Consider the following 27,227-nt stretch of genomic DNA (forward strand, 5'->3'; position numbering starts at 1 on the left):
GCTCCCCGCGCGCGCGCGCCCGCCGCGATGGCCACCCTGACCCGGCAGGACCTCAACTTCGGCCAAGGTAGGGGCGCCTGCGCTGGGCGCGCGTGCCGGACGGGCCCCTCCGAGCGGAGGCCGCGCCTTGCCCAGCGAGAGGGTGGGCGGCTGCTGGACCGGCTTGCCCAGGCACCCACCGATCCCCCGCCCAGTCACGCGTGGGGCTCGCCGCTGCCCAGCTTGTCGGCCCCTGCGTGGGCCGCGTACCCCTCAGGCCCGTTCGGTGGCCCTGAATTTGGCTCGGCCGGGTTCCCCCTGGTGTACGCGCAGCTGCCGGGCGTGCCACCTGTGCCTGCATGTCACCTGTTGTTTTCCAGCTGTACCTGAACAGTTCCTCCCCCCGCCCCCACTTCCACTCATACCTGCTTTGCTCTATCCCTCAATTCATTATCCACCTGTCCTTTTCTAGTCATCGCTGATGTGCTTTCCGAATTTTTGGAAGTGGCTGTCCACCTCATCTTGTATGTCCGAGAAGTGTACCCCACTGGAATCTTTCAGAAGAGGAAAAAATACAATGTACCTGTCCAGGTGAGGGTCTTTACCGCCTTAGCCTAGGCCAACACCTCTGTGTTTACCTGTGTGGTCTTGCGATGGTAGAAGCTGTCTCTACCACTCTAGGCTGTGGATGTCAAATGCTGTTTCTGAACATTCCTTCCCTTAAAAGGGATTTCCAGAATCTACAGTCCCATCTCCCCTTTTTTAATAGGAGAGAAGTATGTTTGGTTTGCAACAAAAGCATTTCTTTGTATATTAAATAAACAGCAACTGACTTAGTTGCTCATACGTCCTGAAGGCTGTGTACAGCAATTCCAGTTGCAACAACAGAAACTCCACGAGTTTAAAAGGCTTCCTTGAAGAGAGGCGTCTTTCCTGTATTTCTAAAGATAATTCAATAAGAGTCTTGTTTTGACAGATGTCCTGCCACCCGGAGCTGAACCGATACATCCAAGACACCCTTCATTGCATCAAACCTCTGCTGGAGAAGGTGAGTTGAAGGAGGCCAGGAATGGACCTGTGGAAATTACGGGAGAAGCCCTTGCGACCCTCCCTCCTGCTGGACTGACTTGGAGTGATGGGGTGGAAGCTTCTGGGTTTCACAGAGCTCCTCCTCTTTAAAAAGAAGAACTGCGCTCTTGTGTGTTCTGCTGCTTTTCAGAACGATGTGGAAAAGGTGGTGGTGGTCATCTTGGACAAAGACCACCACCCGGTGGAGAGGTTCGTCTTTGAGATCATGCAGCCGCCCCTGCTGTCTATCAGGTGAGGCGTCCCCTCAGGTGGGCCGTCCCAGTCCCCTTGCAATCTCTGCCGTGGGATGGCCCAGCTTCGCTTCCTGGGCCAGCTTTCCTAAGCATGTGATCGGAGCGCTTTGCTCTGAGTCCTGGCATGTCCTGTGAGCATCAGCCAGTGAGGTGCGGGGGGATCCGAACGGGCAGGCCTCCTTTTGGGCTGTGCAAGTCATGATGACGATGGTGTCACCCCCTCCCAGCTGCCGTCAAAGGACCGAATACGGGCCTAGTTGTGGGTCTACCAGCTGTGAGAAGACTACCCCCCAGAAGTGTGGGGATAGGTGGGTAAGGGGGCTTTGAAGAGCTGGATCGGGGCCTGCTTCCACTCCACAATAAAAACGAACAGCAGATGTAGCTGCCAGACCAGGGAGGGGAAAGGCCTCCAGCTCGAGGGCCAGGTCTCATTTTGGAGAAGCTCTTCACGGAGCCGTGGTTGATGCTAGTGGTGCTTGGACCTGACACAAAAAAGGAGGCCAGGAATGCCCCCCCCCACAAATCCCAGCGTAATCAGCCCATGGCAGTCCCCCCCCCCCCCTTTGCTGGGAAGTAATGCCTCCCTTAGCTCTAAGCTGGCTTTACTTCAAGGCTCTGCTCCTCTCCAAGAGAACTGATGCTTTGTGAACTGGCAGACATTTCTGCTAACCGTGTGGCTTTTTCTGTCCCCCCCCCCCCCCCCCCCCCAGCTCGGATTCCCTTCTTAACCACGTGGAGCAGCTCTTGCGGGCCTTTATTCTGAAGATCAGCGTGTGCGATGCTGTCTTGGACAACAACCCTCCAGGTAGGCCACCAAACTGCGCCTGCCTTCTCACATTTTAAGGCTTTTGTGGGGACAGAAAAGCCTTTCATAAAGAAATAAATAAGCATTCACTGCCTTAACAAAATAAAAGGAACAACCCCTCCAAATGCGGTCATTTAGGTGGAATTAATATTCAGTCTTAGGTGTCTCCCCTGCCCCCATACCTTCCTCACCTGCCTACCTGTACCCGCCTAACCATTGGCTGGGCTGCGGTGATGCCGTGAGCTAGCAGCCTTCCGAAGGCAGTGTCTGGAAATGATGTGAACGGATCGCTTGCATTCTGGGCTGCAGATCTGCGAGCGGCAGTGAAGGTAGCCTGCTTGCAGCCTCCACGGAACCGTTTTTTGAAGAGAGAAATTACTCCCGTACCCCACTATCTGCTTCTGTCAAACTGTGCGCAGAGAGAATGTGGAAATCCGAGGGGGGTGGCAGCCAACGTGTTCGTACCACGTCCCTGTGAGCCCCGCAGCTACCCCAACACTTAGTGCAGGCAGAAGCACACGGAAGAAATAGCTGAGCGCCGTCCCTTGCCCGCACCCTTCAGGGTGTTCCATCTCCCCTTCCTTGCAGGCTGTACTTTTACGGTGCTGGTGCACACCCGAGAAGCTGCCACCCGCAACATGGAGAAGATCCAGGTGATCAAGGTAAGGGGATGCGGACGCCCTGGGAATCAGCAAAGGCACTGCTGTGAATCTTTAAAACATGACTTCTTGGCCCTGAAACGCTCCAGCCTTTTTCAGTCACTGGGCACGGCTGGAATTCTGAGAGGGTGCTGCGGGTGCTCTCACAAAATGGCTGCCATGGGGGTGGGGCCTGCCTGTTCGTAAAATGGCTGCCATGTTGGGTGTGAGTCACCTAACTGATTTCTCTGTAGGCAAACCAGTAAGGCTAAGAAGGAAACTTGCCCAAGAACTTGGGTACTGGGCGGGAATGGAGTCTGAGCTCAAAACGTAAAGCCGAAAGAGGGCAGCTGAGGGCAGACGTCGTCTTTCCAGTTTGCCACCTCCCAATTAAAAAAAAAAAATGGACAACACATCAAAATGTTGGCTTGGAGGCTCTTTTGCTCGAGTCAGACTTTCCAAGATTGGAATTCCAGGAATTTTCAGTGGATGTGCTTTCCTCCCGGGGAACCCTACCCTGGGATCCCTTCTGGATGAAGGACGGTGTATAGATTCCAGAAGGAAATGGAGTGTGTTTTCGGCCAGGTCGAGCCACTCCGTTGTGTATCTTTCCCTGCAGGATTTCCCCTGGATCCTTGCTGACGAGCAGGATGTCCACATGCATGACCCACGGCTCATCCCTCTGAAGACCATGACGTCGGACCTTTTAAAGGTGATTGGGCTGCTCTTTCGTACACAGACATTTCCTGAAGAATCCCCTCTCCCATCTTGCCCAGATCGTGAAGGGCTGTTGGGGGTCCTGCCGCTTTTATAGAAGCGAGAAACTCGGGATTAGCTGTCTCTTGTCTGCTGACTTCAAGTCTGGGGGGATTCTGGGTAGCAAGCCAGGGAGATCTCTCTCTGGACCAGTAACTCGTGCTTTCCGACTGTGGCTTGTGGGTGGGCCTTGCGGAGTGTGCCCCCGTGCTTTGTGCTAGAGAACTGGAGTGCTTTCCAGGAGACAGCCCAAGCCTTCATTCTTCCAGGGACCGGAAGGACTGCCGAGTGCTTCTTACTCTCTCGAGCGGGGTGGTAGACCCCTTTTGGAGAAGCTTTGAATGGTGGGGGGCGCAGCCCAGTGATGGGCAGGGCTGGACACGAAATGGGACAGGGCCAGTCTCCCCCCGCCCCAAAGGCTAGCATAGTTGAGCTTAAAGCTCCCTTCCCACATCTGAAATGAAAGGAGATGAGAGGAACTAGGGGTGGGGAGGGCAGAGGAAAACTGCAAGTGTTCAAGAAATGGAGCAGCCATTTCTCCCTGTGAGTTTTCCAGATGGTGATGATGATGGCTGTTTTTTTCCTTCTAAAAATTTCTCTCTTCTATAGGTTATTTATCTTAAACTGCATCAGGTTGCCCCTTCCCTCATCAGGTTGCCCAACTCGTGCACAGGACCACTTGCTTGGGTGCTTAGTTAAAGGACAATGACAATTTCCAACTTTTCCCCTCTGCCTCCTTTTGTAGATGCAGCTGTATGTAGAAGAGCGAGCTCAGAAAGGTACCTGATTCGGAACAGCCTGTTTCAGATCATTGAACACTTCTCAAGCTATACCCTTTGCACTGTGGAGAATGCTGGTGCTAAAAAAGAAATACCCATTCTTGGTCACCTGACACGCTCTGCCAGTCGCTTTCCCAGCGTGGGTGTGCATTATGTGTTTTTTCAAAGTGCTCTTAGCCCCGTAGCTAGAAGAGAAAGAGAATCCTGTAGGAGCAAATCCAGCTTTCCTCAGCAACTCTGTGTGTGGTGTACTTAACAAGCTTCCAGTCCTGAGTGAGGATTGATTTTAAAGTTGTGCATAGGAAAAGGAGCCGTTGTTCCTTTGTGGTTTTTCAGCCTTAAGAGGACTTCTGTGTGTCACTTTCTTTTTTGAGTGCATCTCTGTGATTTAAGGGCTACGGGGAGTATGTCTGTTCCGTGACAGGTCAGAATAGGACCTTGTGTAGCCCTTGTGTACTGTGGTATTTTTCGCCTACCAATGAATTAATAAAAAATCCATCGTAAAGAAACTGCATGGATCATTCAAGCCTGCTTGTGCTGGGCATGGAAGAGGGAAACAATGGATATTATGTGTTGCTGTTTTTTTGTATTTCTTGTACCAAAGCCAGACGCTACGCATGTTTTACTTGGAAGTCACATCCATATTGTTCAGTGGGACTTACTCCCAAGTAAGCTGCATTTGCGGTGCAGTGTGAGATGCGATCAGAAGGGACTTGGAGGGAACGTGTCCCACCCGAAAATCAACGGGACGCATTTCAGGGGAAGGATGGGTGCCGTCCGGCCAAAAGGCAGAGGCACGGGAGGAACCGCTGCTCTGGCTGCTGCACCGCTTGTCTTCCTGGCCCCTTGAAATTATGCCCCCTAATTTTGGGCCAGGACGTTGGACAGACCATTTCACCCAATTTCTTGGGGTGCCTGTGGAGGAATCTGTGGCAGTTTCTTACGGGGAGGGATCACCATTGGCAACAGCGGCACGTTTCTGCTTTTCCCGCTCCGAGGCCTGGCGGGTTTGCTGCTGTCTGGGGTTCCGTGCACTTGCCTTCCGCCACGAACGAGGGTGCCTGGTAACTTTTTGCAACACCCCTGCAGTGCAGGCCTCCGCTCTTGGGCCGTGGATGTCTTCCGAACATCCCGCAGCAGCGCCTCTACGCGTCTCTACACTTTTACTATCTCCTTCGCCGACTGCCTCCCCTCGCTTCCTATCACAATGAGAGAATCGCGGCTCCCGCGCAGAGAGATACGAAAGGGGTAGAGTGGCCCGTAATCCTGCAACATGCTCAAAGATGCCGCGGGGTGGGGCGTGAGGGGAGAGCGTCGCCCCTCTAGCCCCCATCTCTATGGTGAATGTTTCCATCTTAACTGTGATTGGGCGTTAGCGCGTATAAACAAAACAGTCCAGCGCGGGCGTCTCTATGGTGGCTTCCTCCCGCTGAGCAATGGCCGCTTCCGACCTCTCCGGAAGCGGAAGTGAGGGAAGGGAAGCCGGTCCCTTCTCGGCCCTGCCTGGGGCAGCCATCTTGGAGGCTCGCGGCGGCGGGAGCGGCAGCGGCGTCCGAGGGAGCCGCCGGCCCGCCCAGGCTGAGGGGAGAGTCCGAGTTGCGGGCCGCCCCTTCCCCTTCCCCTTCCCCGAGGCGGCCTTGGGAGGGCCCCGAGCCCAGCGGGGAGAGGTGAGGCGAGGGCGGCGGACGAGGAAGGACGGGCGCCGAGCCGGAGCCGGTCGCGGCTCTTCGTTGCCGCGGGACGGGCGGCCGAGGCGGGAGGCGGGAGGCGGGAAGCGGGGTCGGGCCCTGCTGGGCCAGCCCCGGGGCGGGCGCCACCCAGGGCTCTGTTTCCGCGGGGCGGGAGGGGCCTCCCCCGGGCTGGGATTCGGCCCCGCGCGAGTGCTCGTCCCCGCCGGCCGTGACGCTCCCAGGGCGGCTCGGGGCCAGGCGCCGAGCCTCAGCCTCGCCTCCCCCCCCCCCGGTCGGGCTGCCGTGGGGGCAGGCGCAGCGCAGGGCTTGGAGCGCGGAGCTGGGTCCTTGAGGGGCTGTGTCTGCGCCCCCGGTCGTGAAGCACGCTGGGGGCTTTGGGCCCTCGCTGGCTCCCAGTCCCGGGAAGAGAAGGGAGAGGAGAGCGATGTGGCCTTGCCTATTTTGGGGGGAAAGGGGTGGTGTGCGAATATACTGCTAACATAGATTAATTTGTGAGGGAGAGAGAGGCGAGCGTGTTGGCCTGGGACTTTGGAGCTGTGGGTTCTATTGTTTGGTCTGACTTCGGGCTCGGAACAATAGGTGGGAGGCGCCGTGTCAGTGGCTAGTTGGCTTCGTCAGGGCTACAAGCTGCATCTCCCAAGTCCCAGCCCGACCAGTGCCCTCCACTGGTTCTCATATACGACGCCTTTCAGTCCTGGGCCCTTGTTGCTTCTTATGGCGACGAACTGCACAAGTTAGCCACCGCTGTGACTGAGATTGAGTCTCACACTGAGCAGCACTGAATACCTTAACTTTCTCCCAGCTTTCCTGGGTTGCTTGCAACTTGGGCTTGAGCAGTAGGTTGGCAGTCCTTTAGTAGAGAGCTGCTTGTTGCTTCCAGTTGTGTAGTGAGGTGCCCTATCAGTGCAACAGTTCAGAAATCCAGGCCTCCTGGGGGGGGTGCATTGGGGTATCAAGCAGACTGCAGCATGGCTTATATTAATGGAAACTTGAACTTGTTTGCAAAGGAGATGGTCCAGAAGCTGCTGGGGAGCCCGAGGAGGCAGTGGTTGATCTCAGCTTGTACCCACGTTAGCTATTTGATGGTACTGAACATGGATGTTCAGTTCTTGGTTATCATAGTAGGCGGTGGTTGCTGATGAAGAGCATCTCAGGGACTAGACGATTGATTGAGAAAAGCTTTCTGAGGTTGAACAGCGCTCTAGAAGTGAGAGTCGGAAGGCTGACCCACCCCTAGTCTCCAGCCCGGGAGGAAGCACATCAGTTCCCTGTTGAGATTGGAAAAAGACTCTCAGAGGAGGAAGAAAGTGTGTTTAGGGGGAGGGGAAGAGGCCAGGATATGGTGGGGCAAAGTCGGAGGGTAGGTAGGGAGGCAAAGGTCACTTCCTCTGTTGCTCCAGACTTGTCAGCTTCAGCCCGGCAGGGGATGAGACTCTTGGAAGCTTCTGAGTTTGGAGGAGCCCCAGCAGAGAGACAATCAATGGGACTGTGCTTTTAACCTACCTCGATGGACTGCTTTTAAGGCCATCAGCCCCCACCTTTGCAGTGAGTTTCAGGTTGGCTCGCTGAGGTGGGAAGAAAGACTTGTGCATGCCCCGACTAGCCAATTAACATCTTTCTTTTTAGGCTGCCTCTGAAAGGAGTTTTCTGTTAGTTGCCCCAGCAAATAGCTGCCAGTACTATTGTCTGCTCCACACTAAACCAAGTGCTTTATAAGAGAGTGTTCTGTGTTCCAGCTATTCATGGATTCCCGCCTTAAGATCTGAGGGCCTTCTCTGGGAGCCCTCCCTGAAGGCAATTGGGAGGGCAGTTACCTGGAGAAGGGCCTTCTTTGTGGTGGCCCCCCGACTGTGGAATGCGCTCCCCAGAGAGGTCCGCCTGGCACCATCACTTTGTTCTTTTCTGCGCCAGGCTAAACCCTTTTTATTTTCCCAGTATTTTAAAGACTGCTATTTTAATATGGATTTTATTGTCAGAAATTGATTAGGATGCTGTATTTCATTTTATTTTTTTGTCTTACTGTTAAACCGTCCTGAGACTATGGTAAAGGATGGTCTTAAAAAGTGTTTAAAATAAAAAAATAAATAAAATAAATTAGTGAGTGCAGCCAGTGGACTGCAGTTTCTGTAAGGCCCAGTCATTGACCGTACTGGCTGGGGCTTTTGGGAGCTGTAGTTTAAAACATCTGGAGCAGCTCACGCCTCCTCCCCCTGCTTTGTATTGGAGGCTGGGAGCTTGGTTTGGCTGGAGCCGAGACTAAAACAGAAAGGGTGGAGTATCTATTCTAGGATCTTCTGGAAGGACCTGTCAGAACAAGGGTAGACGGGCCTCTGAAGTTTGCCTTTCATCTCTTTGGGATGCGGAGAAAGAGGGTGTTTGCTTACTGTGAGATTAGCACTGCTGCTTCTGAATCAGATCAATAAGCCGGGGTGAGTTACAGCGTCAGGGTCTCACATTTGAGCATCGAGGCGCAGAGCCCTCCTCCTTGCTCCAAGCGTCAATGAAGACTCAAAAAAATTGCCGTAGCTTCTTGGGTGCAGTTCCTCCCTCCCTTTCGCCCAAAATAGTCCTTGACCTTATGTGGGGCAAGCCAGGCTGCCTTTTCCTCCCTTCTCTTTTGTGACCGGCTTGTTCATTCCACTCCCAAGAGTGTACACGCAAGGGTACAGGATGTGCTTTATCCTAATTTTTATCAGCTTTTCGACCTCCGGCAGAAGTCTTTCGAGGGAACTTGCCTATCCCCCTTCCCCGTGTGTCAAAATTACAGCAGTTGAAAGGCTTAGAAAAATGAGAACACAGAGCTAGGTCAGGCCAGAGTCTGTCTTGCCCTGATAGCAGCTGACCTGATGCCTGTGAGAAGTAGGAATGTGTAAGTCTGCAGAGATTGAATTCACGGAATTTCTCTGAATTCCATCTCAAGCCTTTTCCCGACTCAGGGCCATATCGTGCGGGAAGCGGTGCTTTTCTCGCATCCTTATCCTCCGACTTTTATCGTAGCAAATCCCTTTTGCGAAAGAAGCGCTTCCTTTTCTCTGTTCTTGTAACATCCCCTGCATGTGATCTGAAATGAAGGGCGATTTTGCCCCTGGCTGAAAGGATGTTGAGGCCGTCAAAACGCCAGGTGAGGGTGGGCAGATCCAGACCCAGGAAGCCTGCCTGCCCGCCTTGTGGGAACCGATGCACAGAGCTATGGACCAGCTAAGGGGAATGTTTTGCCGACCAGGGGCAGCGTTCAGGGCAGCTCTTGGAGTGCAGCGTTGCTGACCTGCGTCCTCCTTCCCTCTGGTCCTTGGGACCCGGTCAGTGGTAGCATTTTTTTCCTGTTGCAGAATCAATAAGGTTCTAGGTTCTGGAAGGTGCCAGCATATCAGTGCAGAACACCTGCGGGCTGCAGCTTGCCCTTCAGATCCCCCCCCCCCCCCCACCAGGCAGGTCCCCTTATTCCCCCCCCCCCTTTTTTTCTGGGGTGAGGGGTAGTGGATAGGCCCAAAGGCCCCCCCCCCCCCCCCATTAAAGTCCACCACCAAGGTGCCTTTACTAAGGTTTCCCGGCAGCAAGAGGTTGACGCGAAATGGTGTTATCCTTCCTTGCCCTCACCCTTGGGAATGTTTCCGAAAAGGAAGCCGGCCCTCAAGCTGCAGGAAGCGCACCTGACCCTTTGTCTCCTTGTCCGCAGGATGAGCGGCACCAGCAACAAGCGCGCACCCACCACAGCTACCCAGAGGCTCAAGCAGGACTACCTGCGCATCAAAAAGGACCCGGTGCCTTACATCTGTGCTGAACCGCTCCCATCCAACATCCTTGAATGGTAAGGGCACGCAGGCACCCAGCTGTGTGTGTGTGTGAGAGGTCACACCTGCCCCCTCCCCTGTGCTCCTGATTCTCCAGGCTAGCGCTTCGATGGGAATGCCACAAGCAAGACCTTTTCCCAGAACTGCTATGTTTGCGTCCATGGCTACTCTGATTTTTTTTTTTTTTTTTTTGGCAAGAACTTATTCTATTTCAAATTAGACCCCCTGGAAGGAAGTGTGCAAGAGGCTTTAAAAAGCAGTTTGTGAAGACCTTTGGTTTTAAACAAAGGCGGATGTGAACTAAGATTGAAACACCCACAGTGTGTTCCAGAGACGCGGTGGACACATTTTCAGGACAGCTCCCTAAAAGGGCAGGGTGGCGGAGTGGTGAGAGCGTTGGGCAAGGCCCTCAATCTCACCTCCCTCTTTTCTGGGTTATGTAGTGCATTTTTAGAAACACGGGGTTTTGTCTCCTGCCGCCGCTGCTGTGTCGAAAACGAGGCTGGCTTTCCTGCAGGTCTGGCGGAATAGGAACTTGGTTCTGCCCGCCTGCCTTCTGTCCCCTCTTCCTCTGGAAATTTGGCACGTGTAACACAAGCTTCCTTTGTCCCGTCAGGCACTATGTTGTACGGGGACCCGAGATGACACCGTACGAAGGTAAATCACAGCTTGATTTGGATCTGCTCCGTAAGCAAAGCTTCCTCGCGTCACTAAGGCGGGTGTCAGGATCGTGTTGTGACCAGTGCTCCTTACTGCCCCCCCGCCCCTCCCCTGTGTGCCTCATGCTTTTATCCCGCCTCTCGTGTGGCGTGGTACCCGAGAAAGGGAAGAGCTGCCGGGCCAGAGACTGGCCTTCCCCAGCTTGTCCCCCCCCACCCCGCCTGCCCCCCGGGATGTTCTGAACCTGAGTTCCATCAGTCCTGCCCAGTGCAGGCAACGGCCATGCGGTTCTGGGGGGAATTGTGTTGACCCCCAAAGGTGGTGGGGGGAGCCAGGCGGGCCCCCCACATGGGCTCCGGGGATGATGTGCCTCCGTCTTACGTGGCTGCACGTGGGCTGAGGGTTCCGGGGCTCTTCTGGCCCCAGGCTGAGCTCCGTTCCGAGAAGGGCCTTGCGCGCCGCATGCTGGAAGGCACGGCCAGATCGTAAGACGAGCAGCATATTTGCACCTGTGGCCCCGGCGTCATAGAGACACCTTAGAGTGGGAAGAACGCTGAGCAAAGGCTAAGGATCGACCATGCCATCAGTGGTTGGGGGTGGCTTTGGGCCTGAGCTTCTGCACCCTTTTTTTACCCTCCTGGGGCAGACAGCGGTGTCTCAGGGCCCAACGGAGAAGCTGTGGCCATGGGGCAAACCACCGGCGTGCGCTCTCAACTGGTGAGCTCCCAGCACTTGGGAGGCCGCGGCTTCTGGAGGGCGTGATGCTGGGCCAGCGGGTGGCCGTGGAAGCAGCCCCGCAGCTCAGGTTGCGCTTCGCCACCACGCCTGGGCCTTCTGAGCCATCGTGGTTGCTGCGCACTGTGGTTTAATGTGGAGGTGGAGCCGAGGGGCTGCAGAGAGCACCTCTTTGTTCTCTTATGGCCCGGCTTCCTCCACAAGGGGAACCCTTTCCCTCTTTTCAGTTTGCTCTCAGTAAAGCAAAAGGGCCAGGTTTGCGGGGGGGGGGGGGTCTAATTTCCCTGAAACCTGCGAACTCCTTTGACAGGTTTAGATTCTCAAGTTGTTGCATGTCGAAGCTTTGCTGTGAAATGAATAAGGGTTTCTTTCTTTCCCCCCGCCCCACCCCATTGTCTTAGGTGGCTATTACCACGGGAAACTGATTTTTCCCAGGGAATTTCCTTTTAAACCTCCTAGTATTTATATGATCACACCAAACGGAAGATTTAAATGCAACACAAGGTATGTGATTCTGTTCAGCCGGGGCAGTAGATTCTCAGCCGAGGGAGGGGAGGTTGGCAGGCTGAGAGACGGGCTGAGAGGTCTGCCTGGGCGGAATATGGGCCGGGGTCCGGTGGAGCAGGCAGTGCGTTCCCAGCTCTCAAGTAAATTTGCTCGAAAGCTTCACCGGCCGAGCTGAAGGTCTGTTCCAGCTCTTGCAAAGCCAGGTTCGTGGGCTTGTGCTAACTAAACTGCTGCAAGGTCAGCCTGCCGGACTTCAGCAGACCCACCCCCCCCCCCCCCCCCCCCCCCCACGAGACGAGCAGAAGATGGAGAAATCCGTCTACGGTTAGGGAAGCGGAGAAGCGAAAGAGCCTTTGGGAGCCCCAGCTTCCCCCTCCTGGTTGCTTTTAGAACTCGGGGGAACATGCTTAGCATATCCCTCGCTCGGGAAGACTGAGACCCCGTCTGCTTTCTGTGCTGCTGCTTGCAGGTTGTGTCTTTCAATCACGGACTTCCACCCTGACACATGGAATCCCGCTTGGTCGGTCTCGACAATCCTGACGGGCCTCCTTAGTTTTATGGTCGAGAAAGGCCCCACTCTGGGCAGTATAGAAACGTCGGAGTTTACGGTAAGTCCCCACTCAGCCCGGCCGTCTTTTCTCTGCCCGTTCCAAAGGTGCACAGAGTTGTTTTTATTTTTAAAACACGGGTGATCCTGAGGAGCAGGTGCTCCTCTGTGGCTTCCCCTGGTTCACTCTTGCTCTCTCTTTCCCTTTCCCAACAGAAAAGGCAGCTTGCGTCACAGAGTTTAGCGTTCAACGTAAAAGACAAAGTCTTCTGTGAATTGTTCCCGGATGTGGTGGAGGTAATGCGGAACGTTTGGAAGGCTGCACAGGCAGCCCTGGAGCTGGTCTCACACCAGCCTTTTAAAAATGCCTTGGTCACGTTTTTATCCACGCGATTCTTCTTTGCTTGAGAGCAGGAAGGAAGTCTGCTTTCTGTTTTATCAGGAGACACAAATTAATCTTCTTCAGAGGGACACTTTCAGGCTGTTGCTTAATCTTAAAAGTTACGACTGTATTCAGAAGCATAGTTTCGACACACAGTAGAGTTGCGTCCCCCAAATTAAAAGGCAGTTACTGTCCGTATTTTGTGCTTCAAAAAGCGCACAGAGAGGACTTGCTACAAACCTTGAGCAACCTTGTGCTCCACGGCTGTTTTCAGCCCCAGCCTTGTCAGCCTCACCAGCAGAGTGCTGGTCAAGAATGCTGGGAATGGAAGTGCTCAGTGTGGGAAGGGATCTTCTGTTGCGGTTGTGTTGAACCATTTTCTTGCAGGAAGTGAACTGTCCCAGCAAAGAGCGTCCTGCTCGAATCTCTCTGGTTTCCTGGGAGGCCTGGGGTCCCCTTCCCCATTTCTCCGCCTGTCCTCTCCCCTGCCGGGAAGGCCATTTTAAAAAGCCGCCGAGCAGCTCCATTTACCGCCAGCTCCAGCTTCTGCAACCTGGTAACCTTCCCCCCTTTTCCACCCTAGGAAATAAAGCAGAAACAAAAGGCGCGGGAGGATCGCCACAGCCGGCCCCCGACTCTCCCCCTCCCCGACGTCATCCCAGACGGGGAAGCGCACCACGTCCAGAACGGGCTGCCGCTCCTGAACGGGCACGTGCCGCTGGCAGCCGCCGCAGCCAACCACCCCGGCCTGCAGCAGGCGAACCGGAACCACGGACTCCTGGGCGGAGCTTTGGCGAACTTGTTCATTATAGTCGGCTTTGCAGCCTTCGCCTACACGGTGAAGTACGTCCTGCGGAGCATAGCGCAGGAGTGACGCTGCTCCCCCCTGCGGTTCCAAGACCAAAATTAGCGGTAGCGGCAGAGGAAAAAAAATTACATTTGGGACTCCGTGGGTATCAGACTCCCGACTCTGGGATAAATACCATGATGTACAGGTAAAAAGAAGCTCCGGTTTGGCTCATGGGTTTGGTTTTGAGGCGGAGGCGGCACGCACGTTAGGTTTTGCGGCAGATGCGGTGGAGGGCAGAGGAGGAGCAGAGGAGGTGCTTCCCATCGAAAATTCCTGTTAAAAGAGGCGAAGTCTTAAGATCTAAAGGCGGAGCGGACGCAAGTGGAGCGTGTCGTGGTCTTGGTTTTTAATTTGCATCCGACCCCTTTTGAATTCCTTAAGGCCCTCAGAGTCGACTCGCACGTTTGGGGACCTCGTGGGACTGCCAGTGACACAGGAGGCAGCAGCACCAGGAGGAAGGGAGGAGAAATCCGTGTTGCTTAGCCACCTGGCTGTCTTCTGCGGCATGTTCCTTGCTTGGCCGGAAAATATGTCTTGGAGCCATCTGCTGGGGAACAGGGAAGGATTTGGGGAGGAAAAACAGAGAGGGAGTCTTCTGTGCCCCTCTCTCCATTCAAACGCCTCCCCCACCCCAAGCCACCCGCCTCCCACACTGCCATTTGCTGCTGCTGAATGTAAACCACCCTTTGAGTTGTCCCAGTGGTGCAGTTTTTAAATTCTGGCCCTCAAGAACCACACTGGTTGCCCAGCCTCTGGCAAACCGCATGGGAAAGTCCTCCTCCGGGCAGCCGTTTTTTCACGGTGGGTTTTAGCATTGATGTTCTGCTTTTGGGTTTTCCCCTCCCTGCGTCTCCCCCTCACACCCCATCCCCAAAACACCTCCTTACTGTGCCTGATTACGTGATTGCTCCCTTTTAAACTGTGTAAAGTTCTTCGTTTGGCCCCTGGCTGTCACGAGTGAGATGGGGATTCGTTCTTGAAGGAAGGGAAACAAATGCCAGAGCCGGTGGCTTCGGAAAGGAGTTTTGGTGGACGTTTTTGGTGTGGAGTTTGTTGAATGTGAAGCCACATCAGCTGTGTCCTGTGGGTCGCACGTGGCTTGTGCGCAGGAGTCTCTCAGGTACAGGTGGAACTGACGTGTCGATCATCAACCATCTTTACTCGGTTGTGAGTAACTTTGTTCCAGTTGAATGTTCGTTCTTTCTCTCTCTCTCTCCCCACCCCTCCCTGTGGCCCCCAGGGCAAGCTAAACTAACTCATGGGAAGCGGGCAAGCTCCCGAGGCCTTCTGGATGGTGTTGGACTGCACTTCAGGTGGCTGGGCAGGTGTTGGGAGTCCAGTGACACCTGAGGGGCTGTTAGTCGCCTGCCCCAGGTTTAAGTCAGGGCTGTGGGGACGTGCTGTCCTGCCTGCTCCTTGCATGTAGAAAGCTAGCCTCCTGGGGGCGAAGCCAGTCAGCCTTTCGGAGGGTTTTTTTTCTGCAGGAGAACTCAGACATGCAAGAGGCACATGCCCCGGCAGTTCTGGGAAGTCACTGACCCGTTGGGCCTGGCGGTTCTCAGAGCAGGCAGCTCATGGTCGCTTCCGGTTCTGCCCACTCTGGAGTGATGGCACACGCCACAATCGGCCTTGCAGGGCGGCTGTCGTGCAGATGGGGCGCTGCCAGACCCCTTGCCTTGCCAAGGGGACAGTTCAGTGGCCCCAACTTGCAAAGGTGCAACCTGTCCTGCTCTGTAACGGAAGCTTTTCTTGCATCCAAGGTCAGCTTTGAGATGTGGTTTCTTGGCAGGATTTTTTGGTCCAACAATTTTTTCCAAATCCGTTGGCTCACTCCGGAGTTGAGCCCGAGTGCCTTTTCAAAACATCTGTGGCTTTCTTTAAATGTCACCCACTTTACAATCACAGCCTTTTACTGAGGGAATATTGGTAATATTGGCCCGGGCCCCTGTATTTTTACATCTGCCACATACTAGATTCTTCTAAAACATTCTCCTTAGCTCAAATAAAGGTTATTTCCTGTATGTTCAGCGTATGGCCTCTCTCTCTCTGCCTTTCCTTCAATGTTAGGCTGCTGCTTTTATCCCCCCTTTTTTTCTTTTACAAAGAAGTTTCAATTTCTGAATCTTACTGGATGATAAGAAGTAGCTATAGAAGGCTAAAAGCAGGAATGGCGAGGGGGATTCGAAAGCACTAAACAAACCCATGAGCCACGTCGCTTAGATAATCAAAAAATAGGTGCTTTGTCCAGTTTCTCTGCGGATAGGTATGGATTAGCTGAAGCTCACTGGGTTGGATCCATGCGACAGATTTCTTTAAAAGCAGACCTGTTGGTGGGCTTGGGGGGGGGTGGGCGGGGGGCGGGCAATACACGTGGAAGGGGGACGAGTGAAGATCTGTATTTATAAAACACTTTGGAGATTTTGTGGGTTTTTTCCTTCCATCTTTTTGGATCCAGATTTATTTATAATGTTCCTCGACTCTGCCTTCCTGTTTGTGCTCCTCATCGGCTCTCATCACGAGAAGAACTTGATGTATATTCTCCGTTTCTACAAAGGCTTCTGCTCTCTCTGTTATGAAACGAAGTGTGCTGTGTCTCTCTCCTCTCCTCTCTCTCTTTTTAAAGAAGTCCTGATTTGGGGGGGATGTGGTGTTTGGGGAGGGAGGGAGGGAGGGCCTTCAAACAGTCTTGGTGGGGTTGGAGCGACTTCCCCGGAAAGCTTCTGCGTAGCGCTGTCTTTTTTACAGCGAGGTTTCTCAGATACTCAACTCTCGGGGCCCCTGTGAAAGAGCTCCGAACAAGCCATCTTTCCCCCATCACACTCAGCACAGAGATGCAGCCAGGCACAGGCAGACCAGCTGGGCAGTTGGCAAAGTAAATTTACGATGAAAACCACGCGCATTTCTGCATTATAGTGGGAGTTAGAATTATCGGTGAGAAATGAAAACCTCAGCATGTAGCTGTGAGAAGGAGAAAGGTTGAACTCGGTGGCGGGAAAATCAGCCCGCCCGCGTTTGGTTGGTTGTCTGGAATGTCGTGTGGCATTTATGATTCTTAAGCACAATGTCTTTGGGTGGGTGGGTGGGTGGGTGGGACTGGACAGACTCGGCAGCCTTCAGTTCCCATCATCCCTGGCCAGCGTTGGCTGATGGTTGGGCTGGTGGCCTCCGGTTCCAGCAGGCAGCTTCCTTTGCATTCCCCGGGTCCTCCACCAGCCTTGTCCGTGTGATGTAGTCCAGATTCTGGGAATGCATGTGGTTTTTGTAAGAATGCGGGCGTTCTAGCAGGGGCCAGCAGAGGTGCAGCCAGCCCCTGCCTGTCCCAAGATCGCTTTCCCTGTTGTACATCTGCCTTGAGCACGCACAGAACCAGCGTGGTGCAGAGGTTACGGCGTTAGCCTCGGGAGACCGGAGCTCACGAGGTGACTTTGCCTTGCCTACAGCGCAGGGTTGTCGTAACACTTGCAAGAGGAAGCGGGGCGGGCGAGACGACTGCATTTGAGAATCTAAGCCAGAATTGGCCCCTGTGCACCCCCCCACAAGATGTTGGCCTGCAGTTCCCTTCCGCATTCAGTTCCCTGCTGAATGGCTGGGGATGATGGGAGTCCAGCAACATCCAGGTGGGGGAGTGGGTGTTGCGAGAACCCACCAACGGGCAGCGGTAGGCACAATTCCTCTCTCGCAATTTACAAGAGTTAAATACAATGTATATTTCACATGTCAACGGATAAACAAAAGATAAAAAGTACAGCACAATATTAAAACAGTATCAATGGAAAGGGTGGCTGGTCAGCTCAGAAAGCTTCCTGGGGAAAAAAAGATGCTTCCAGGAGGTGCCGGAACGTTTCGCCTGTCAGCTTCACCTACCCTGCAGGGTGGTTTATTTATTTATTTATTAAAACATTTTTATGCTGCCCCATTCGCCGAAGCCTCGGGGCGGCTTACAACATAGAGAGCCAGCTCGGCTGTCCACGGGCCTTGGGTCCCTGCGCCCCTGGACTCATGCTGCGTGCGGGGAGAGGAAGCCGCAGCGAGTGTGGCACATGGGGGCTGGCTTTGCCCCTTTAGGAACACGTGTGCAGGCCCCGCTGGCGTGCGCTGGGCCCACCTTGCTGAAGCCACTGGTCCCGGGAGTCTCTTGGCCCGTTGCAGAAGAGTCTGTCGGCAGCTGGGCGTCAGGACTGGGACCTCCTCTCAGGTGGAGCGGACACTGCTTTCGGCAGTCTTCGGCATGGCGGTGGAGCTCAAGAACCAGACGCAGCCGTGGGGTCCGTGGCTTCTGCTCCGGGGCCGAACACGGAGACGCAGCTCTTCCGGACTTCCCTCCCGCTCCCAAAGGATTCGCGGCACAGCCTGCCCAGAGCCCTGGGGAAGACGGATAGCAGAAGGAAGGCTGGGCTTGGGTTGCTCGCGAGCCGGATCCAGCAGTTGGAGGCGCATCCTCTGGGATGGATCCCCTCAAGTTCCGAAGCAGCGTGCCGGCGGCTGCAGCCCCCCGAACCCTCGCCTGCAGTGTTCTGTTTTGCAGGAATTTGATTTTTGCTAAGGAGGAATGCAACCAGAAGGTGGTGCTGTGGCGCCATCCCAGGCAGAAATGCAAATATCCAAGGGAGCAGAGCTGCCCTCTATCTGGGGGTTTTTATCTCCTTTGCTAGCAGACGGAGCAAGCAGCATTCAGGACTTCCTCGGCACTGCCCCTCCGTGCCACTTTCCCCCAGTTTGGCAGCCTCCGTCCGAAGACGTCAAGGCCCATTATCCCTGGCTTGCTTTGCAAGTCTGAAGGCCAGATCCAGTGTCCAGCAGCGACTGATTAAAAGAATCGGATCGGAAATCGGGGGACTGGCCGCGCTCTTCCTTAGATGGGTAGCATCTCCAGGGCTCCCTGATTTACGCCTGTCTATTATTTGCTCTCATTTTATCGTTTATAAAGCACCGGCAATGACCGGATGCTGAACACAGACATCCAAACCAAGCGTGTCCTTGGCCGCAGGCGTGTGTTCCAAGGGCCTGATGCAAGACGGGAAAAGGAAGAGGGGGAAAAACAGGTTCAGGGGCTAGTCCTTAAAAGGTACATTAGTACTTGTAATGACCAGCCTGAAGGTGGAAACTAGGGGGCCACAGATCAGATGCCCGGTTTTCTTAACCTCTTGTGGTTTGGAAGCCGCTGGTTGTGCCAATCCAAGGTGACATTCAGCCTGCTAAATCTCAATGCTTCTGAGACCACGATGGCCCGATCGGCAGTGCTCGGCTTAACAAATCCGGTTTTTGTGGATGCTGATTTCAAAAGCAAAACCAGTGAAGGCAACTCTTTCCAGTTCAACAGTGAGTGAGTATTTTGTCGTCTTGATGGAGGCCGAAAAAGGCCGTCTGTTGGAACCCACATCTGTGGACCGACAGCAAAAGCAGGTGACTTGTTCCCAGAGAAGGGGTGCACGGTTTCTTGGAGCAGGAGAGGAAAACTGGCCAGCCTGAGATGGTTGAATTCCATCTCTCAGCCCCAGCCAGCATGCCCAATGGTGAGGGATGAGAGGTGTGGCCACTCGGAGTGCCGTTTTGCTCCTCCTAGCCAGAAAGAGTTCATAGTTCTAGCTCATAGATTTTTTGTAGGACGATCAAATCTGGCCTCTGGCTGGAAAACCTTCTGAGGCTGCCTCCCACTCCACCAACTAGCCCCACGTGCCACCGGGAAAGGAAGCAACTGCAGGCTCTTGTGCTGTTCCCTTTGAAGAATATGCTTTGAAACAAAGCACAAGTGCCTGGGTTTTGCTGCGTTTTTCCTTCTCCCTCCTCCTCCCCTTTTGTGTTGTGACTGTCAACTCATCAGCCTCTGGAGAGGGACTGGTTGGTACTCATCTTCATTAGACACTCTGGGAGCCTTTCAGGGATGCTGAAGAACCAGGTTCAAAATCCTACAAATGCATAAAATAAATGATGGAGTCAGTTGTCTCAAACCAACTCGGGGGCTGTGGACCTGTGCTTGTCCCTCTCCTCTCTAAAGCTGAAGAAGGTCTGAGCCTTCCAGTCACGCGTCCTGATTTTTGAAGGGCGAGTTCTGCACGTGGCATGAGCGCCAGAGGCCCTGCGGATGGTGAATTTACGATACTGGCTGCTCCACCTCCGGAAGGCGAGCGCCGCCGTCTTGCCAGCTGGCCCCCAGCCCGCCGTTCTGGATCGAAGGTGAGAATCGGCAGGTTCCCGTTCGTGGAAGGATCAGTGTGCTCTGAGCCATGCGTGGGTCCCCAGAGGAAGGCAGGGCTGGCTGCCGAGCCTCCCTCCCTCCTGGCACGGGATATTTAAGAGAAGGCTCTTGAGCCGGAACTGCGCATGATGGGGGAGCCCCTGCACTGCATGCAGCGCTTGCTTGTTTCGGTCCCCGGGTTGCAGGGAAGGCTGAGCGGCGCACACCGAAAATGGGTAATGTGGCGTTGCAGCCGGTGCTACAGGAATAGTCCTGGGGGAGAAGTAACCCCATCTGGGACTAAGCTTGCGGGATTACGTGCCAAGCCTTCCATGGAGTGGGGTAAAAGGAAGGGCTTTGCCCATGCCATGGCCAAGCTCTGGACCTCGAAGCCACAAAATGCCAAGATGGCCACCCTTGGGGACGGCCTTACAAGGGAAGGGGGCACACGAATGGAGGAGAAGGTTGCTAGTCCTGATGGTGATCGTCCGCCTTCTGGATGAGAAGCGGTGTGCCTTTCTGTGTCGGCTACTGCGGAGGGTCCTGCTGTATCCTTCAGGCAGCAGGCCAAACATCCACCTGACCGACCGTGGCAGCTTCCTAGGTTCCTCTTAAGCCAGCACTTGCTCGAGAACCATGAGGACTAGTTCCTTACATTTATGGGGGGGTTTTGCACCCCTCCTTTTCCCCTTTGGCTTGAGCTCTCTGTTTGACCCCCAGCTTCTCCAGCTGAACCAAGAGCTCCTTCCCAGGCTCTGATGACTTTCGCAGCCTTTTTACAGTCACGGTCTAGACTGCCTGAGGAGCGGACCTGGTCTATAAGCAGATGCCGTCCTTCGATAAGGGCTTTGAGAGAAGAAAAACATGCCAGAGACTGGCTAGAAGGCAGCTGACTGAATCAAGGAATTACTCCCGATAGACGTGGTTCAGAAATCAAACCTTGCGCAGTTATTCAATGGTTAAAAGGCCGTGCCTTCCCCCCACGCCAAACTCTCCCCCCTTCCCACATAACTCGCTCGCATTCCTCTCCGACTCTCTCGCTGCCCGCTCTTGGCTAATAATACTTAACTCGCTTCGGCGACTGCCTGGACCCACGGCCCCGTTCAGGTGCGCCGCAGATGGGCCACGAACCTGCGGACGCACCTGATGACATGCTAATGGGCCAATCTGTCACATCGCGGCTGGGCGCCCAGTCAGGCTGGCGGACCGTGGCGGGGCGGGAGCTCTCGTGGCCCCGCGGCGCCCCCTCCCCTCCCCACCCCTCCCCGCATCCCGGAGTCTGCACATCATGTGCTCCTGTGCGCGGCGAGGGCCGAAGGCTCGTGCATCTGGCACCGAGACATGCAGGCGTTCAGTTCCGAGAGACCGGACATCTCCAATTGGAATAATTAGGGGAAAGACACTCTGGGGCTGTCTGGGGGCCTAATTATGTTTTGAAGACTCTAGATTCAAGAAATTACTTCCAGGTAGAGCTGCGTCAAGGAACCCTAATCCTATCCATCTCTGTCACCACACACACACACACACACACACACACACACACACACACACACACACACACACACACACACACACAAAAGCCATCATACTTTATGGAGTTTGTAGAATCCCCTAGCTACACAGAAACATAATAGCCAGCATTGCCTAGTGGTTAGAGCGTCGTGCAGGGATTTAAGGCATCTAGGTGCAAGGCTACTTGTATTGGGACTCAGCCTAACCTACCTTACAGGGTTGTTGTTGTGAGGATAAAATGGTGAGGAGGCTCTTAGATGCCCCTTTGGGCTCCTTGAAGGTCCGAGCCGACCTTGAGATAGCAAATGCGGTTGCGGGGTCAAAAAATGGAGAATAGTTTCAGTTTCTTAAGCGGGCTATGGTTGTGGAGTGATGGGCCATCATGATTAAGATGGTCAGCTGGGGATGATGGGGTTGCAGCGGCTGGCTTGATGGACAGAGGACCGGGGAGCCAGGGGGCCATGGACCTGAGCGAGGGGCAGGTTGCAAGAGGGTTCCTGGCAGGGGCTGGTGATGCTGAGCAGGACGCCGGCCACGCTTGCCGGCCTCGAGGAAGGAGGGCGGTGGGCCCCTCCATGCGCCCCCAACGCAGGCCGAACTGCTCCAGGTGAAGCTGCCGCCTCCCTGGCCACCTCATCCCGCTCCCAGGTGGCGGCGTCTTCAGTTTAGGGAATTCCCTTCCCTAGAGAAGGGCTTCTCCAGGGAAAGCTCCCAAGGACCAGGATTTAGGAGAGGTGAGGTGGGAGCGAAGGGGCAGCGGAGAACAGTCCTGATTTAAATCTCTGGCACAGGGAAAAGATTCCGCTCAGGGTCCAGGATCCCCTTAATAGGAGTGCGGAATGACTGGATCTGACAGCTCATGACGCCGAGAGCCCGCCCTCGCCCGTCCTCTCGCTTTCCATCCTCTCTCCGCGCTCTCCTCCCCACTCCAAGCTGATGGAAAACTCTCCCACGAAACTCCTATTTATTTGCCCAGGGTACAAGGCAGAGGTCCTTGCCAGTCTGCGGCTGCAGGGGAAGGAGCCCAAGCGAGCGCACGGTGTTTCGGGAGAGCAAAGAAGCCGGTTCCAGAAACGCTTCCAGAAGGAAAGATGAGAACAGCAATTTGGCCTTCTCTGCCGTGCAGATATTAACTGCGTGGGGCGGTCAGTTTGTTCCTTCTCGGATGTGCTGAACAAATCCCAGCTCCCAGCCCAAAGGAGCGTTTCTTCGAGGCCCTCGAACTACCGAGTGGCTGGTTTGAGCATCCGGGAGCCCCTCGTGCATCCGTGGATGGGAGGTCTCGCCTTCGGTAAGGAAGGAACTTTCTGCTGAACTCCAGATGGACACGCAGCGCGGAGGGGTCACACGCTGGAGATCTGTGTGTGCGGCTGTGCGTGGGATCGGGAGCGGACCTTGCCACTGAGTCGGCCCGGACAGCATATCGCATCTACGCCCGACGGGCCCGTCCTCCATCCCATCTCGGCTGTCATTTCCTGCACTTTCGGTGCCTGCAAATTTGCTTTTTCCTCCTGGAGATTACAGGGTGGCCAGCCAGCTGGCTGTTTGCATCCCCCGACTGGCATGGTTCCGGGCATTCGTCTGGAGCGGTAATTGTGCCAGGAGTAAATTCTGCATCTGTGGGTCGGTTCTGCACGTCTAGCCTGCTCGGCCGTCCAAAGCGGAGGCAGGGTACCAAAGCGATCCGAGATGCGTGTGGCTTCGCTCCGAGGCGAATAAACTTTTCCCCTGGGGACGAGGAAGGAAGGAGCATTGTGTAAAAATCCGCTTTCCTCCTCGCTTCTCTCTCTTTCTCATCATCCCACCGAGAAGGAAGATGTCCAACAAGGCCAAGATACGATGCTGGAGCTGGTTCATTTTGGCAGCGCTGCTGTGCCAGGAGTTCTCTCGTTTCCGAGTGGCCGTGGCGAAGAAGGAGCGGAAGAAGCCCAAGGAGCCCAGCCAGTACACGGAAGCCCTCAACACGACTCTCTCGAACAGTGAAGAGCTCAATGGGCACTCCAAGGTTGGTGGAAAAAAAGGATCGCTGTGGCTTGTCCCCGTGAAATCCCTAACAGATCCCCGAAGAGGTGGTCTGCCTTCATTCCTTTCCCCCGCCATGACAGCCCTGTGAGGTGGCTTGTGTGGGTGCCCATTTCACAGAGGGGGAAAACTGAGGGGAAGAGAAGTTGATTCGCCCGGTGCAGAGCATGAAACCTGGAGCGCAGGCTGCCCCCGGGCCCACCGAGCAGGCGCTGCCCGGTCTGGTGGAACGGAGGAGGCTGCCTTGTCTTGCGTTAGACCCTTGACCCTCCCAGCCCAGTGCTGCCGGCTCTGCCCGGCAGCTGCCCCCACCCCCCCAGGGCTTCCTTCAGGCAGGAGTTTGCCCAGCGAGCACGTGTCCCACCACTGGGCTCTTCCCCGTGGAACCAGCAGCGCCTGGCCTCTAGGAAACGGCTGGACCGAGCACCCCAGCTGCCCCGCCGTTGCTGTGCGGCCTTTTCCTTGGCGGCAGAGAAAGGGCCGCTGCACGGGGGCGTTCCCATTCTGCGAGCGGAGCAGCCGCATTACGCCCCCCGCCCCCACGCTGAGCCCCCGGCTCCTCAGAGAAAAGGCCTCGTGCAGGCGGAGAGCTGGAGGTGTCCCTCTCCTGCAGAAAGCTAGCATCCCAGGGAGCAAGCTCAGCCAGGGCCGGCACCCCTGACATGCTACCTTTCCGTGAGCAGGGATTTTTTAATGTCAAGGTGCCCTCTTTTCATCGTAGCAGGGCCCTCCCTGCAGGCTGAAGCGCCCAGCCTGACCGAATCAGCAAGGACTCGGCTGTTTCCTCCAAGGGTTCAGGCTGGTCATTATGTCCCCTTCTGCGTGCAAAGCAGGGGCTCATTCCCCGCAGTGGCCACTCTCTGTGTTAGATGGGTTAGCAGCGAGGAATCGGAGCAGGCGAGCCAGCCGTGGAGCATCCATTTCCAGCAGCAGTCTATCAGGCGTTGGGGATCTGTTTGTGGTGGTGATCCGATGGGCCGCGGGGGGAGGACTTGTGCAAAAGGGGCGACTGAGCGGAGCGGCCGCCTCCTCCATGTCTCCCCGGCTGCTCAGAGAGGGGGGCGCTGGCCGATTCCTGGCCCACGTCCTTCTATTCAGGGGTCTGAGGGCTCCTCTCCAGAGGAAAGCCCGGCTGGGCCATGGAGGGCTGCGGAGAGGTGCTGCAACTCCCATGAGCCCTGACCGTCGGCTACACTGCCTGGGGATGAGGGGGGCTGGAGTCCCGCGAGGTCCAGACCCCTGCGGTTGGGGAAGCCTGCTCCTGGACCCCAAGGGGACTCCCAGGGTCTTGTTTAGCTACTTCACGGCTCCAGGGAACGTGACGACTTCGGGAGGTCGGCTCGGGCATCGGCCCAGAACAGTCGGCGAGCCGCAGGTCCTTTCCGGTTTGTTTTGGCTTGGCGCTTTCGCTCCAGCAGCCCCTCCTCACCCCGCGTGACTCCGGCCCCCATCAGCGGAGAAGTGCCCAGCGAGCCCCTCGGCTGCCTTCCCCGCTCCGTGTAGCAAAGGCGTTGCTGGGGATGGCGGCCCCCGAAGGGTTCTGTCGAGCCCCGAGTGCCCCCCGGGGGCCACGGGCTTCGTATTCTCGAATATAAAGGTGCCTTATTCAAGGGGGAATTGCAGGTGGGGGTTCAGCCCCCCTTCTCTGCCAGCTGCAGCAGGCTCACCCCCCCCCCCCCCCCCAAATGCAGGAGCGGAAAGTTTTCGGTCGGTTTGGAAGGATCTGAGTCCAGGGGGAATGAGCTGAATCGTGCATTTTATGGGCGATGGTCTGGATAAGAGAGGGACGGCTTGGTTTCGCCTCCTGCAATCTTTTCAGAGCCCTTCATAATGATTTCTGGCTTTGCACGCAGAGAGGGGCGTTCGCTTGCACCATTTTGGGGCCCGGGTGTTCCCTGTGGGTCTGTCTCCAGCGTCTTTGATGTCCCAGCAACACCCCTGCGGTGCAGCCCCTCCGTCCTTTGAGGAAGGTGGGCAGCTCTGGATGAACTGGGAGTTGCGAGATGGAAAGAGAAGGCACAATTTCTCACCTCTTCTTAATCCAGCCATTTAAATCAATGATCACCTTCTTTTCTTCTTGAAAGCTCGAACAGCTGAAAGTAATGCAAAGCACCTTGATGCCCACATCTCCGCAGACACCAAAAGCAAGAGCAGGACATGTGTAAAAAAACCTGTGTTTATCTGGAAGATTTTATCTTCCTCCTTAGTCCCAATAATGGGTTGCCTATAACCAATCAAGGAAGAGAGGCTCTACCCGCAAGGACTTACAGTCAAGACAGTGATGACACAAGAGGAAAGAGGGATCTGGATGGAAGAGGAAAACTAACTTCTCTGGCAGGGAAAAGGGGAGAAAAGAGAAAGTCGAATGATCGAGGAGTTAGAGGAAGCTGCTGCAATGGCAGGGGGTTAGCTTAGGAAAAAGCCAGACCCGGCCAGAACAATTATGGGGAGAAGAGACTGGGGGAATTTTTCTCCCTCTCTCTTACTAGAACCCAAAGGGGTTTTTCCCTGAGTCTGGATGGCAGGAGATTTGGGATGGATAAAAGGAAGGGCTTTTTATATGGTACATCATGAAACTATGAACTTCACTTCCACAAGATGGGGTGATGACCACCATTTTGGCTGGCTTTCAAAAGGGAACTGGATGAATTCATGAGCTCCTAGTCCTCATGGCCATCAGGTACCTCCAGTGTGCCCTAGCTGCTGTGGAACATGGGTGGGACAGTGCTGTTGAACCCCTGACCTACTTGTGGCTTCCCCGTGTGAGCAGAATGTTGGGCTAGATGGACCTTTGTCTGACTAAAGATGGCTCTTTTTGTGCTCTTAAATAAAAGCTGCTAGTCCTCATGGTCCTCCGCAACCTCTAGTATCTGCGGCAGTGTGCCTGTGAGCACCAGTTGCTTGGGAACATGGATGGGGTGGTGCAGTTGTACCCCCATCCTGTTGTAGGGTCGTCTTCCGCCCCACGTTCCCCAAAACGGAGACGCTCAGTTAGTGTTACTCATGGAAAAGTACCATTTTTGCTGAACAAAACAACCATTGGAGAGTCAGCAAAAATGCAAACGAAACCGCTGAGCAGTAACTAAGCAAGCCCCGAAAGGCTGTCTGGGAAGGGAAAGGAAGGCCGTCGGAGTGGCATTTGCATTCCGTTCCTTCCCAGAGCAGCTTACATCACAGATAAAATAATGGGGATTGTTAAAAACAAACGGTTTGTCACTTATTCTACTTTATTACTTTTCAAGGCTGAGGCTCTGCAGGCAGTTCCCCAAGAATTCATGCCACCCGGTACATCGCGATAAGCCAGAGTTGGAAGTTAAGGCTGCGGCATAAAACCATCATGAAAAAGAGCAACTCCCCTTCCCGATTTAACCTACGCAAATTAAAACTGACTCTCAAATGTATAGCCTTCCACTGTCATCCAGGCGGGTGAGATCTTGTACTTTCGGAGCAGGGGTGCCCACAGGCTGAACGTCCGGCCCACCCGCCCTGCCCAGGCGCCTCAGAGGGTGGAAAAGCAACCGCTGGATGGTTTTTGCCCCGGCTCCCCCGTGCTTCCTTGCCCCGCAGCACTCGATTTAGGTGGCGGAAGCAGCCCTCTGCGCAAAGCCATGCGCAAGGAGCGCTCTCCACAGAGATCGCTGCGCCTCACGCGGGGCAGTGTCGGGGGCTCGCTCTGCCACGGGGAGCCACCCCTGAAAAGACCCTCTCCTGAATCCTGTGCGGGGCACCCAGAAGCCAGCCTGGCCGCGTGTGGTGGAAGCGGTGCTCAGCGCTGTGAGTTCCTTTTCGTTCGCTTTCTCTCCCAATGTCTAAGGGGCCCGAAGGAGACGAGCGCCTTCGCTTGCTTGGCCTGCCTCCAGTCTGCGGAGGATGGTTCTGACCCCTTGCTTTGTCCAAAGCTGGGGTGGCCAGGGACTGGACCCATATGGCTGCTCTGCCATGGGGCAGGGGTCCCTCCGGGAGAGGGAAGTGGCCGTCCTGCGCAGCCTCTTGGGCAGGCCATGGGATCGCCGTCCTGGGCGGATGGATGTGGCGCATGGAAGGGCTCAGGCTTGTCTGCCTCCAGGTGGGGGGAG

The 27,227-nt window shown here is 55.2% G+C and overlaps 3 protein-coding genes across 3 annotated transcripts in view; all 3 read left to right on the top strand.

Annotated features, from left to right (window-relative positions):
- The first annotated feature begins 6 nt into the window (after positions 1-6).
- On the top strand, positions 7-4,788 carry MAD2L2 (mitotic arrest deficient 2 like 2). Its single transcript, XM_044445506.1, has 8 exons — positions 7-67; positions 452-570; positions 956-1,027; positions 1,199-1,299; positions 2,012-2,106; positions 2,695-2,768; positions 3,364-3,456; positions 4,246-4,788. The coding sequence occupies exons 1-8, from the start codon at positions 28-30 to the stop codon at positions 4,285-4,287; spliced, it is 636 nt and encodes a 211-aa protein (XP_044301441.1). The 5' UTR covers positions 7-27; the 3' UTR covers positions 4,288-4,788.
- A 999-nt stretch (positions 4,789-5,787) lies between these two features.
- On the top strand, positions 5,788-15,463 carry UBE2J2 (ubiquitin conjugating enzyme E2 J2). The gene is made up of 7 exons (XM_044445478.1): positions 5,788-5,946; positions 9,647-9,778; positions 10,378-10,418; positions 11,558-11,660; positions 12,133-12,271; positions 12,427-12,507; positions 13,176-15,463. The coding sequence occupies exons 2-7, from the start codon at positions 9,648-9,650 to the stop codon at positions 13,464-13,466; spliced, it is 786 nt and encodes a 261-aa protein (XP_044301413.1). The 5' UTR covers positions 5,788-5,946; position 9,647; the 3' UTR covers positions 13,467-15,463.
- Positions 15,464-22,610: 7,147 nt separating this feature from the next.
- The window catches only part of C1QTNF12 (C1q and TNF related 12), a 28,148-nt gene continuing 23,531 nt past the window's right edge, over positions 22,611-27,227 (top strand). The window contains exon 1 of the mRNA XM_044445419.1: positions 22,611-23,134. Coding sequence (XP_044301354.1) covers positions 22,946-23,134 — 189 coding nt within the window. The 5' untranslated portion in view covers positions 22,611-22,945. The remainder of the gene's footprint in view (positions 23,135-27,227) is intronic.

Source organism: Varanus komodoensis, unplaced genomic scaffold (assembly GCF_004798865.1).
Source record: "Varanus komodoensis strain SLA01 unplaced genomic scaffold, ASM479886v1 scaffold48, whole genome shotgun sequence".
NCBI classification, from domain to species: Eukaryota; Metazoa; Chordata; class Lepidosauria; order Squamata; family Varanidae; genus Varanus; species Varanus komodoensis.